This window comes from Palaemon carinicauda, chromosome 1 (genome assembly GCF_036898095.1).
Source record: "Palaemon carinicauda isolate YSFRI2023 chromosome 1, ASM3689809v2, whole genome shotgun sequence".
Taxonomy (NCBI): domain Eukaryota; kingdom Metazoa; phylum Arthropoda; class Malacostraca; order Decapoda; family Palaemonidae; genus Palaemon; species Palaemon carinicauda.
The window spans coordinates 279,260,759-279,275,226 of NC_090725.1; the positions used below are offsets into that span (position 1 = coordinate 279,260,759).

A 14,468-nucleotide genomic window follows, 5' to 3' on the forward strand; every position below is an offset into this window, starting at 1 on the left:
ATCGCGCGACCCTCAACTGCGGATGCTGATCGCCATCGCACGACCCTCAACTGCGGATGCTGATCGCCATCGTGCGGCCGCACACCTGCGGATGCTGATCACCATCGCTCAACCCTGCGCATGCTGATCACCATCGCGCGACCCTCAACTGCGTATGCTGTTCGCCATCACGCGATCGCCCACCTGCAGATGCTGTTCGCCATCGCGCGACCACCAACCTGCGCATGCTGATCGCCATCGCGCGACCCTGGCATGCTGATCACCTTCACGCGACCCTGCGCATACTGATCACCATCGCGCGACCCGGCGCATGCTGATCACTGCTCGCGATCGCTCACCTTCGCATACTGCTCGCCAACGCACGATCGCTCACCTGCGCATACTGCTCGACCATCGCGTCGGCATAACACAACGCGCCATTGCCAACCTGCGCGTTAGCGCTCACCAGCTCACCACCGATCGCTTGTTGATCCATATCGCCAGCGGTCCTCCTCGCCCACGCGGCAGCGCGTTTCTTCGCCATCGCGCTAACGCTTGCGTTCGCCGCCTCGGACTCGCTCTCATCCACCTGCCCACCCTCACGACCGCTCGCCCGTGCAACCGCGCGAATGCTCGCCCGTGCAACCGCGCGAACGCTCGCCCGTGCAACCGCGCGACCGCTCTCCCGTGCAACCGCGCGACCGCTCGCCCGTGCAACCGCGCGACCACTCGCCTGCGCGCCCACACGCCCAGGTGCCTGCACGTCTACGCTCATGCTCTCCAATGTTCGCCCACGCGCGAACCAACGGTTTTTTCCATCGCGCAGACGGATGGTGTTCCGTCGCGCGAACCTACAGTGTTTCTTCGCACAAATGTCGGCTTATTTCTTGCAGTATCCATTGCTCGTCTATGGGTTATCGCTCGCCGACCACCAGGAATTTCCGTCGCGCGAGCTCCAGGGCAATTGCGACCACGATTCCCAATGGGGTTTTCGTAGCATAACCAGCCTGGCGAGTTCTTCTGGAGCGTATTTCCAGAACACGGCCTCACCCCGTAAACACAGAGCATGGCACTTGCAAGCATAGGAGAAATTTAAGGGAGATCTGAGCAACACTCCTCTATTCCTGAACCTGGGTTAGCCCTTCCCCGTCATTCCCTGGAAGGATTTTTGGCGGGGGGGCTTTCCGTTCGAGATTTCTCCATCGGACAAGGGGTGACTGCTTACTTCTTCCTCTGGGAGCTTACCAGGTTCTTTCCCTCCTCGGTTACGGCCTGAGGTTTGGTTCAAGGAAGCTACAGGAAGATCATGGGTACTTTCCTCCTCTCGAGCTCAGGCACCTTGGCCTTTCGTCGTTAAGTATCTAACTTGCGGACAAGCTCAATGTTGTACCATCTGGACGCGCTGACTGAGGGCTTCCTTCGGGTGTCTCATCTGTGGAGGTCGACGACCTCAGACACCCTTCCATCCTTGAGAAGAGTTTGTTTGTGCCCAAGGACAGAGACTTAGACAGCTGCTGTGCGGAGTAAATCGACTTCCGGTTTCACTCCTCCAAGGCGCTTTCTTCCAGACTCTGCAGGGCTCCAGCGCCCTTTTCTTTTAACCACGTCGGCCTAAGTTATCGGCTACGACAACTGGGACAAGGTGTCCAATTGCAGTTTCCTCCTGTCAGGAACAGATGGCACGGGAGACTCCCCCGGGGGGGCATAGTCCTAAAAGGAGTTCACGAACTCTAGGATTGCAGGTTTTTCGCTGGGAGGATGCTTAAGGTTACTCATCCGAATGACAGCTTCCCGATGCCCATTCCCGCACAATCTCTGTGATTAGCCAAGGATATCGCGCCTGCCGTCTCTGTCAGCGAATTCAGTGTCTCTGAACCTCTATGCCATAGCGTCAGTAGAGTTGCCCGGTTGGGCAGAATGATCCATACCTTAGGCGAAGGTCTTCCTTAGGATCATTGACGGCTTCACCCCCGGCCCCCTCAGTCGATCCTTTCTTGTAAGGAAGGATCTGAGAGGGGATGTCCATAGTCGACCTCTCAGCCCTGATCAAGTTTGTCGAACAAACTTCGGCCAGCGTAGACCAGCAGAATCGATCAGACTGGTAACGAGGCGACAGGACTCCTTAAACCCTGGATCGGAAGGACGGGTACTTTCAGTTTCCATTCCATCCATCTTCCAGGGTGCTCGTCGAATTCAGCCTAGACTGCAAGTATTCCTGCTTATGATGCAGTGTGGCTATCCCGCCGTGGCATAGCAGGTTTGTTTCCCCAGAGAACTCTCCCTGCCTTCCTCTTGGCCACTCAGGTGCAGGCTTCCGCCTCCTCTGCTGTTTGGAGGGCTGATCAACTCCGGTAGGCTCGGGTTTCGACCTTCTTCAGCGCCGGGACAAGCTTCCGGATGCTTACCATGAGTGTGGGCTCATGGTATTTTGCTTGGAGCCTTCTCTTCCTCTGCCTCAACATCTGGAGTATCTGGCCATGATATTGAGTCAACGGCCTTACCACGTTGGAAACCCCGCTTCTCGTCCGTCCAGCGAGGTTAAGCAACGTCGGTACTTGGATGGGTGACCACCTGGGGACGCCAGATTCTGTTACCACATCCTCCGAGCCTTCCTTTCGGTTGACTGTGGCAAGACTGAGGAGAGTCGCAGTACCTGTTCGCAGTCAAGCAGAGCTTTCAGCCCTACCTTGGAACGTTTCCTAGTTCTCCTTTCCTCATTGACCCGTCTATAGTCCGAACGGTCGCCTCAGGATAAGTTCCATGTGGGGCGATCAGAGTTCCGGTGGCTTCAGGCAATGTTTAACCGGACTCCCTGGCCCTATGGGACCAGCGGAACTATTAGACCTGCAATGGGTGTTGACCTATGGAGCCTCTTGATGGTAGTGGATATTCTCGTCCTTTCCCCACCTTCTTGATGCGGTTCTCGGACTCGTCAAAGGAAAGGGGGGGGGGCATGTTCCGGTCCAGGCCTATGGTCAAGACCTGAAGGATACCTCTCCATCATTCAGGCAGGCTTAGGGGCCTTAGTCTGGCCCCTCTTCAGATCCTACAACTCCTGCCGAGTCGCCCCGTTGCGCGTCGACTTCATTCTAACCAGCAGGGGACGCATTTTCACACCTTCACATCTTGCAGTAGAGATACTGGGATGATTGAGATTCTCTCAATACCACCATCGGCTCTCTCATTCCAGGCAGGGGAATGTTTCTCTCAGACTATCCGAGCAGAGCCTCGTAGAGAGAGAGTACCTGGGGGTCTTTGACCTTGGGTAACCAGCAAGTTCTGGGCTGGGGGACCTGATCACGACAGCTTGGAACCTCAAGCTTCCGCTATTCTTCCCCCCAGTCTCAGACCCCGAGACTCTGGCAAGATGCATTTCGGTGATGGTGGGACAACTTCGACGCCTGCGTCTTCCCTCCTTTTTGTCTGTGGACAATGGGTCTCAACAAGACCAGGTTGTCTGTCAACCTTTCAATGGGAGAGCTCCACTGGGACTATGCGCAGAACGGTTTCTGGACCCTCTGCTTCCCCTGACGGAACTCCCGGGAGAGCTTCTCCCACGGCGCAGACTACTCAAGCAACCACACTGCGACATCTCTCCCGAACCGGGGCGTCGCTTCGGCTTCATGCCTGGAGACACTACGCTTCCTCCTCTAGAAGAGACAACCCGCTACAGTCGCGGTACGGAGGTCGCGTCATCTGCGATAGTCATCCACAGGGGTCTCCCAGGCAAAGTGAAGAGTCTAAGGTGGTTGGTGCCGTGGGAGATATACCTCTTCCCTTGAGGCCTCTTCTCCAGCAATAACGGTCTTATTGCCTTTCGGCGGGAGGAAACTCCTTTCCGCTCTCGGCAATGAAGCCTGTCGCTCAGCCTTTCCCTGACCTTCAGGCTTAAAGGAATAACTTTTTCCTGCCCGCTGGATCTATCCTCGCTCATGCGAAGCTACGATTGTCCCTGCCCTAGTCGGAGGAAGACCTCCAACTTTGAGCATGGCTCGGACTTTTAGTCCTTTAAGAGATCTTCTCAAGACCCTTTTACGACAAGCCTCGGATTGTATTCCGCCTTGGGTCTTCTGCTCACTCTGGCCACGGCCAGTGTGTAAGCAATCTTCTTGGTCTCTTACTTCTCCCCCCTTTCTAAGGAAGAGGGGAAGGCAACATTCAGGCTCGCTCCTGAGTTGTTGACTAGACTCAGAATCTGAGGGTCCCGGCCCTTCGGTCCGATTCATTCAATATTTCGAGTCTCCATTCTGTGTCTGATGTCCCAAGACCTTCTCTTTCTTGCCAGTAAGGAATCGAGAGGTTAGCGCTGGGAACAGCTGCAGTTTGTCCTCAGTTGCAGCCGATTTGGGAGCACAAGGAGGACATGGGGGGAGAGTCATCAGTATACCTCTTCAGCCCGGACTCAAGGACATTCATCTCAACCTGTCTTCAGACCCTCCCCCGTCACGTCGCCCTACAGCACGATGTTGGATACATCGCAACGTCCCTCGCCTTCGAGTAATACTACTCTGTGACGCAGGTGCTACAAGCTGGAGTCTGGAAGCGTCTAATAACCTTCGCAGCCCGCTTCCTGCAGGGCGTGACCCACAGGAGTCTCGATACGTTTTCTATCGCTCTGTGGTGGCTACACAACAGCTGGTCTAACCTCAGGCTCCTTTTTGGACAGGTAGCAGAAGGTTGAAGGCATTGTTATCAGGTTTTAGTCTGCATGAACGAAAGAAGTATGTCTGGCCCTTACTTCTTTCTTCATCATCCCCTCTACGGGGAAGCAGCATCCTGGTCTCTGCATAGCTGACCTTGAACCTCTGCAGGTAAACCATGCTTCCCCCATACCCTGACGAGGTGGTATTGGGAACGTCCTAACCTAGAGTTCCTTCTGGAACTCCAGATCAACTGCCTAGGACGGGTCACACTTCTTCCTTCACACACAAGCTTACGTAGGCCACATGGTTCCTTGCGGAGCAAGGAACTTGTGAGGTGCAGGGACTCCTTTTTTCGAGTGCGACTCACTCGGATTCTGAGTCCCCGGGTAAAGCCAAAGCCAGTATGGCTGGGGACTTTCCACCCTTCCTAAGGGATAAGTCACCCTTTGTAAATAGCGTGGTTTGTATTTCGGTTACGGAACAAATGACAAATTCGAAGATAATTTGTATTTTTCCTAACCATACAAACCTTAGCTATTTACACATATTTGCCCGCCAGCCCTGTCCCCCAAGACAAGTCCTACCTCTAAGTGAAAGTGAGTATTCACCTGTGTGTGAGGGGGAGGAGGGGTAGCTAGCTACCACTCCCCTACCCCCCCACTAACTAGCGCGGGGGTAATACACCCTCGTTAAATTCTAATGGCTCGCCATTTCAGCTACGCTAAAAGTAATACCCTTTGTAAATAGCTAAGGTTTGTATGGTTAGGAAAAATACAAATTATCTTCGAATTTGTCATATTCAGACTTTTAAAACCTTCCCTTGTTCGTAGTACTGTTAACAAACTACCCTTTAATGTTCAGAACACTTAATGCATGTACTACAGTACCCTAAACTAAAACAGGCACAAATATTAAAGGCGATTTTATATCATGCGTTTCCTAAACACGCCAAAAAGCACGATAAAAATGGCAACCAATGTTATGTTTACGTTTATCTCTGATCATAATGAAGAAACAAACGCATTTACACATCTGTGTATAGGTTAGTTTTTGCATCGATTATATTGATTATTCAGTACAGTATGTTGATTTTGTTATTACCAATGTTTTACTTGATTTTTCTTAGGACTTCCAAATGAAATGTTTTTCTTTATGACGCCGCCTGAAACGACGGCGTCATAAAGTACGCTCAGTAAACAAACGAAGGTATTTAACGCGCATGATGAAAGTGATAAATAATGATATTACAGTAAAAGCTTTTATAAAACATGTTGTTACAAATATTATTTACCGTATCTATATAAAATCATACATACGTAGCAAAGCAGGAAAACAATATACGAGAGAGAGAGAGAGAGAGAGAGAGAGAGAGAGAGAGAGAGAGAGAGAGTTGTTTTACATACGTAAATGTAAATTTTAAACAAAAAAAATAGCCCCATTTCATATATAATAGATTACAAATATTTTATCATATTACAGTAGTCTGTATAATACTGTAAAGTTCAGTACAGTATGTTGTTGTTATTTTCGTGGCGATGAAATTCTCACGAAACAAAAACACGCCATTTGATTACAACAGCTGATTCATTCTCTCTCTCTCTCTCTCTCTCTCTCTCTCTCTCTCTCTCTCTCTCTCTCTCTCTCTCTCTCTCTCTTCGTGTTATACAATACTTACATTTAGATGAAGAAACTAAAATTAGTTTTCTTAGTGTCAATTAAATACGAAACGAAAAAATTATGCCGAGTCTACATCCATTTCAATCATAGCTAAAAATACGGCATCCGATTTCATCAGCAAACCACTATTTTTTGGGAAACATCATTTTATTCTAGAAAATTGCTACTCTTTAAATAGTTAATTGCACATTAAGAAAGCGTGTACTTTTGTTTTTAAATTTCGGGTGTGTTTTAAAAATCGAGTATTGTTGACTTCTTTTTGTTTTACTTTTGGCTGTGATTAGATCAGCTGACATCTACTGTAGCTGCCGCTCTTGAGAGTGTACGAATACAATAACAAAGTATCGTTTATACCATTTCTTAACTTATTCAAACCGTCTACAGTATATGGTTGATATTACATAAGCACCAATGTGTTATAACCTATCAAATTTTTTTGTTTATTACATTTAACCCTGGATAGGTACGCTCCTCGGACACCCCTTTAAGGGTATACTCGGACGCGAACGACCCCGACGCCAAAAAAAATTCTTGAAAAATCAGTTTTTGCAGTAACCTCTTTTTTTCTTTTGCCAAAAAAAACTTCAATGAATGCTTAAAACAACTGTAAAGATAAATACTACTCATCTGCAGAAAAAATATTTATTATAAATATTTTAAAAAATTAAGTAGAAAAAAAAAGACCTGACATAAAAATTCATAAAAAAAATGTTTATACATATATACACAAATCCTTTTAGGAATTGATTCTTGAATGTTTAGGACACATCTTGATGTATTTTGGATGAAGTCAGACCCATGGAGGTGAAGATCTGAAATGAGAAAAAAGGGTAAATTTTTTTGGCCAAAAAAATTTGTCCAAATTTCATGAATTTTTTTGGGTACCCAAATGAAATAGGAAGTGGCTAATTTTTTTAGGGAATAAACATATGTTATCCTAAAATAGAAATATGTAAAAAAATCTTCATTATTTTGTAAATTACATTTATATCAGGGGCCATATCTAAAGGTAATTTTTTGAGTACTTGGAAATTTCGTAAAAAAATACATATATTTAATATATAATATGATATTTATGCAGGTAAAAATATAGCAAAATATCACAAATTCTATAGGGAACAAGAATATATATAGATAGGGCAACTTACGCTTCGGATATGTCCACAAAATGGCCGCCAACCACACTGACTCAGACTCCCTAATCTGCCACTTGAAATGTAGGAAGGGTATGTCAATTTCAAGGTGTTATTTACTAATCTAATTATTATTGGATATGCATAAAAATTGTATGGTGGGTTGCTGGATAATTGTCGATTATTTTACGACTATAAAATTAAAATTCTGACCCAAAAAAATTTTTTTGAAGGGAAATAAAATCGAAAAAAAAACAAAAATGTGAAACAATATAATATTTTAGCTAAAAAAATTTGATGATATTCAATCAAAAAAGAAGTAAACAAAATTTTCCGACAAATAAACATCTAGAGGAATCATTACTCTGTGATAGTTCCTTAGTACGTAGTAATTTTGAAAGAAATGGGAAAAAACTAAAAAATGGCAATCACCGGAAAATCGAACACATACCTATATATACGCCATATCTGGCTAAAAAAAAGATAGGCATGGGTAGCCAGATCATCTAGAAACACTTTCCAACACTATAAAAATATAAGTTTTGCGACACTACTTGCCAATTCCTTACGGTAACATGACTAAGCAAAAAAATGCAAAACAAATAAAAAGGGGCACTCGCGGAAAAATGGCTAACATTCTAATATACGGCATTTCAGAAAAAAAAAAATTCAGCCACGTGCTAGGCAAACCATCAAGGCACATTTTCCGACAAATAAACATCTAAATGAATCATTACTCTGTGATAGTTCCTTAGTACGTAGTAATTTTGAAAGAAATGGGAAAAAATTAAAAAATGGCAATCACAGGAAAATCGAACACATACCTATATATACGCCATATCTGGCTAAAAAAAAAGATAGGCATGGGTAGCCAGATCATCTAGAAACACTTTCCAACACTATAAAATTATAAGTTTTGCGACACTACTTGCCAATTCCTTACGGTAACATGACTAAGCAAAAAAATGCAAAACAAATAAAAAGGGGCACTCGCGGAAAAATGGCCATTCTAATATACGGCATTTCAGAAGAAAAAAAATTTCAGCCACGTGCTAGGCAAACCATCAAGGCACATTTTCCGACAAATAAACATATAAATGAATCATTACTCTGTGATAGTTCCTTAGTACGTAGTAATTTTGAAAGAAATGGGAAAAAACGAAAAAATGGCAATCACAGGAAAATCGAACACATACTTATATATACGCCATATCTGGCTAAAAAAAAATAGGCATGGGTAGCCAGATCATCTAGAAACACTTTCCACCACTATAAAAATATAAGTTTTGCGACACTACTTGCCAATTCCTTACGGTAACATGACTAAGCAAAAAAATGCAAAACAAATAAAAAGGGGCACTCGCGGAAAAATGCCCAACATTCTAATATACGGCATCTCAGATAAAAAAAAAGACATGCACGTGTTAGCCCAACCATCAAGGCACACTTTCTAACACATAAACATGAAAAAAAAATCAATAATATACGGCAATTCCTTACTACGTAGTAAATTTTTACAAATATTGAAAAAAAAACAGAAATTGGCAACCGCAGTTAAATACCCAATATACCAATAACTACGTCGTATCTGACAAAAACAAAGTCACGCATGGGTAGCCAGATCATCTAGACACACTTTCCAACACTAAACAAGCAAAAGTTTTACGACACTATTTGGCAATATCTTACGGAAAAATGACTTGGCAAAAAAATGAAAAAAAATGAAAAAGGGGCACTCGCGGTAAAATGGTCCTCGTGGTGATGAACGACATTTTAACTAAAAAAAAAATCATGCACATGGTAGCCAAACAATCCACCAAGACTTTCCACAACTGATAACCTATACAAGTTGCACCATTCTACGACAATTTCATAATACGTAATAACTTTGATAATTATGCAAATTACCTTAGAAGGGTAAACTCGGTCGCGCTCGACCCCGACGCGTCTCAGAAATCGGGGAAGGAGTACAGCTACAGCAATGCACATCTGGACACTACTAGAGCGTGTAGGGGAGACACCTCCTGCAGGTCGATCACCCACAAATTCAGTCACGGGGGTGAGTCACGTGAGAAAAACCTCTTTTTTTTTGACGCTCGGGGTCGCGTACGACCCACCGTACCTATCCAGGGTTAAACCCCCCTCTATCTCTCTACCTCTCTCTCTCTCTCTCTACCCCTCTCTCTCTCTACCCCTCTCTCTCTCTCTCTACCTCTCTCTCTCTCTCTCTACCTCTCTCTCTCTCTACCTCTCTCTCTCTCTGTGGGCTACTTTTCACTACCTCCCATTCCTTACCTCTCTCTATCTCTCTAACAAATGATATCTTTGTTGCTCCTCAAAGTTTCATTTATATTGAAAATCAATCATGATTCAATTTTCCTTACTTTCTCCAATCTCGCACCATCGGTCACATCGCGGTATTTTCGAAATTTCCGGAAAATCCGCGATATATGTATATACATGGGTTTTGAAAAAAATCCGCGAAGTGGTGAATCCGCGATGGTCGAACCGCGAAGTAGCGAGGGCTCACTGTATAATGAGAATATATTAAAGCTATTTTGTGCTATTTATTACAAGGGGGAAATGAATTTTACTGTAGTGGTAAACAAACTAAAAGAAATATGAATGCTTACAGTTAGTGGTAAATAGGAGGCCTTTTGAATACACAGTGGATCGTCTTAAGGTTTTGATGGATTTCCACTACTAAGAGAAGCAGTACGTAGGTGATGCTGAAGATGCTGTGTTGATATACATTTTTCTAGGTGTGCATATTTTTAAGACTGATCAAATCCACTTTATGTATTGGCATGAAAGACTACTATTTTGCCAAGAGTTCTAAAGATTGTTTAATGTTTACAGGCAAGAGAAGAGCAAATGCTTGTTGAACAGCAGCAGTGGCAATTGTTGCAGGAACAAGCAGCTGCAGCACAGCAGCTACAGCAAGAACAACAGGCTGTAGATGATGAGGATGATTATTCCTGAGATACTTCAAAGATTAGTCTTACAGGAATTTGTTACAATTTTTGTATGCTGTAATTATATTTGTACTGGTGTTTATCGTATGCCTAAAACTCAGAAAATATGTGCCGTTAGCTTCATGAATTCTTGTACAGGTATATATCATGGCCAGCTCAGTAGACCTCTCGCAACTTGACAACGTAGCAAGTAATGTCCATGTGACAAAAGAAATGTTTATGGAGCATAGTACAGCATGTACTATAATTTTGAAACTAAATATCTTATTTGTTTCATGCTGTTGCTGCATTATTGCCTTGCCAGCTGTCACCTTAATTTGTGGAGTGTACAGAAATTCATGAAGGAAACTTTACATGCTGGTTGTAACAATCAGTATTTAATATGTTGATGGTAGAATGCTATAGCCTTGGAAATATTGGTTAGTTTACAGTGTATTGTAAAAATGAGCAGCGATGTTATTTTTAATATGATTGTAATGTGGGTTTAAATGTCTTAAATTTTCTCCATTGTTCACACACGAGACCATTTTTTTATGTTATTAATTTTTCCTAATTAACTTTACAGTTTTGTTTTCCCTCTATATTTTTTATTTTCTGTTTTGAGTACTGGTATATATTTTTATTTTTTATTTTTGATTAGGTAAATGACATAACTAACTGGCCTAAATTTTTGATTGGATAGAAGTTGAGACTAAAAATGATACCCCAGGATTGGTTTTGTATGGCAAACAGTATTTTAAATTTTTCTTTTTAATGTTTGATTGAGCAAAGTAGCCAGAGTATTTTGTATCCCATGTTAGAATTACATCAGAGGCATAAAATTGAGATTATAGGTCTGATCAAGCTTACATGTGAATGAATAATTGATTTGTATTTAATCACAATAGTTTGAAACGGTGACTAAAGTTCATTCATTATTGACTAGTAATTGCCAGTTCTATTCTGTCAGAATATAGAATTGTGGATGTGTCTTATGCTTGTGGGTTTGTTTTCCAGTGGTTTTGAATTCCCTTACTTCTGTGAAAAAAGTACAGTATTGATTCCATTACACCTAACTGGCATCAAATCAGGAGTCTGATATGTAAAAGAAAAAACTAGGAAAGTTCAGTACATTTTTATGATTTATATGCAATTTGTGTGATTTAAATTTAATATATTACTGTACATTTAATTGCAATTCCATGACTTGTAATACTAATATTATTGTTATAGAATAATACAATTACTAATCATTTTTGTTGGGTACTCAGTTCTTATTATTTGAATAAGGTACAGTATAGGTTTGATTATTATAACTGAAGCATCAGAGAGAGTTGATAAAAGTTTAGGAGATATGATGACATGGAATTTTATTCTCATACATTTATTTTGTATGTGACTTTGACTGGTTGGATATTCCAATATATCAGAATATGTTAGTATATTTGCCTAATTATTTGTTGTTCCAACACGGAAACTTACCTTGAACTACTTTCTTAGTAGTACCTGGGATCTCCTCTCATCCAACCAGAGTTTTGTGTAGTTTACCGTACTTCTGTTTTCTGTGAGGGCTAACCTCAGGCGGAAGGATACGTGCCCTGAGGCTAGGCCCGGGTCAGGGAGCGTGCTAGCTTGGGTTTTGACCCTCAGTAAGTTCTCTGGTCGCGTTGCGATATCATCTCGACGCTCTCCTTATCTCAGTGCGACTCTTTGTGTCCCCGACTCCTTTGTGTCTCGGTGGTTCCCACGTGGTATCCCTGTGCTATCCCTTTGTGTCCCTTGTCCTTCCCTTGTGTTCCCACGTTCTCACGTGTTAACCTTGTCCTTATTACCCATTCCCGATGCGTTCCTGTATCTTGCGGTGTTGCGATAGTGCGTGATGGAGCGTCCCCGCCGTTGTCCTGGGCCTAGAGCCCGGAAGACGTGTGGTGCGTTTCTTTCTAAGCCGGAGGTAGACCCTCATTCCTTGTGCTTGCCGTGCATGGGTAGAGTGTGTTCCCCGTCGGACACGTGTCCGTAGTGCGATTCTTGGAGTGAGGTGCAGTGGGTACGATTCGGTACCAAGAAGAAGTCTGCCAAGCGGTTGCCCAAGAAGGCTAGCACCTCTTCGCCCTTTACGTCTCCAGAAGGACCGTCGAGTAGAGTTTCCCTTCCATCTTCCCCTACCCAGAGTAGGGGACGAGGTAAGTCCGTTGCGGGGAAGAAGCCAGAAGTTCTTCCCCAAGAGTCTGTTATTCATGATAGTGGGGTAGCAGCATCTTTCCAGGCAAGTGGGGGTCCTAGAGACGATGCCCTGGTGCTCGCAGGTCACGTCTCGTCTGATGATCCCATGTGGAGTAAAACTCCCTGTCTCTTCGTCCGCATCATGGGCATGTTTTTCAGGTACCTCCGCAGCTGAAGGCACCCCCGAGAAGGAAGACTCACCGGCGGTGGATCCCCTCGAATGGGTGCCTCCTAGGATGCCCTGTAGGTCCCCGTTGAGGTTGGAGGAAGGCCTCGGATCCTGGTTCCCCAGCGTAGAGCGCCCACGCTCTCCCCCAGCACCGCCATCGTCAGTACCGGATGTGTTCCTGCAGCCCACGCCCTCCTTAGGACAGCAAGCCGTTCAGACGACCACTCTCCGGGCCCCTGCCCCTCGGACGTGTTATGAAGAGTCCTCCGATTCATCGGTTGCTACAACCTCCTATTCCTCGGAAGGGGAAACCCGGAGGAATTCCTGGCGGAAGCTTGAGAGATCCCGGAGGAGGCACTCCCGTTCGCGGTCACGTTCCAGGTCTCAACATGGAAGGAGGCGCTCCAGGTCCCCTTGGAGAAAATTCAGGAGGAGCAGATCACCAGGGGAGGAATGGGTGGTCATCTCCCGCAGTAAGCTCGTGGACCTTACTTCGGTCCCGAGCACTTCAGGTTGGCGACCCAGAGACAAGTCTCCAGGAAGGTTCCCCTCCAGCCACAAACTAGAACCACGGAGAGACTCGGCCTCGCGGACCTCTTCCGACAGGCGTAAGACCGCGAGGGTTGCGACTCAATCCGCCCAGCGGAGGGAGTCGCCCCCTCGGACGGGCAGCCTCGTCGTGCTCTCGAAAGTGGCACCGCGGGCCCTGGAGAAGGAGAGACGGCTTCCTCCGTCGGGCAAGCCCACGGAAACCTTGTCCTCCATGACGAAGGACAGACAGAGGACGGAGGCCCTTGCCGCCACGGCAATGCCCGTCCTGCGTCCAGAGCCTTACGCTGAGGCATCCGTCAGAGGGATTCCTCCTAGAGAAGTAGGCCGCCAGACGGAGGACATCGACGACGACGTGGAGGGCGCCCCAGCGGAGGACTCGGCTTACAGGAGGGTGATCGGCCTCATTAGATGACACCATCGGATTGAGGAGCCTGAACCCTCCGACGAGGATCCCTGCCGCTCTAGCCTCAATAGGCTAATGGAGGCCCCCGTCCAGCGGAGGGCTCCGTTGGCTCTTCCAGTGGCCAGGGACGTGAGGCTCGGTAGAGCTCACATCAACAAGATTGTGGCTGGCAATGCAGAGGCCCCCAAATCTCAGAGCTCCTCGAAGTTGCTCCAGGGACTGATGTCCCAGAGTAAATTCTATCTGCCAGAGGGACAGCGTCCAGGGGCCTGCAAGTTGGAGCCCTCCCTCGAAGTTTTAGGCCAAGGGGCCCCGGAAGACAGAGCCTCATCAGCCCCAATCTGCTTTTCCCAGTCAGAGGCGACGATAATGGAGGAGATGGCGAAAGACCTAGCGAACGTCGCCTCTTGGCTAGACTGGTGGGCTTCCACGCTCGTAGGTATTCAATCCTCCTACGACCTCTCAGTTCTGGGGAATCAGGCTCTCCTGAAGGAGCTAATTATCTTGGGAGGTAGAGCATTGAAGTTCTTGTCTTACCAGTCCCTAGCCCTATCAGCCAACTGGGTGCTTCAGAGGAGAGACACTGTCCTGAGCAAGTTGTCTAGGCGGATACCGGACAGGGAAGCGAGGGCCCTGAGGAGCCTGCCCCTAAGGAAAGACATCCTCTTTCCTCTGAAGGAGACAGAGGACATCATGGAGAAGGTCTTGAAGAGGAATTATGTGAGTGTTCCCAGA

The 14,468-nt window shown here is 45.7% G+C and overlaps 1 protein-coding gene across 2 annotated transcripts in view; it reads left to right on the forward strand.

Moving 5' to 3' along the window:
- LOC137657163 (protein Dr1-like) overlaps positions 1–11,744 on the forward strand; it is a 47,408-nt gene extending 35,664 nt beyond the window's left edge. For both annotated transcript variants that reach the window (XM_068391519.1, XM_068391512.1), the window contains exon 4: positions 10,292–11,744. In XM_068391519.1, coding sequence (XP_068247620.1) covers positions 10,292–10,414 — 123 coding nt within the window. In that variant the 3' untranslated portion in view covers positions 10,415–11,744. The remainder of the gene's footprint in view (positions 1–10,291) is intronic.
- The last annotated feature ends 2,724 nt before the right edge of the window (positions 11,745–14,468 follow it).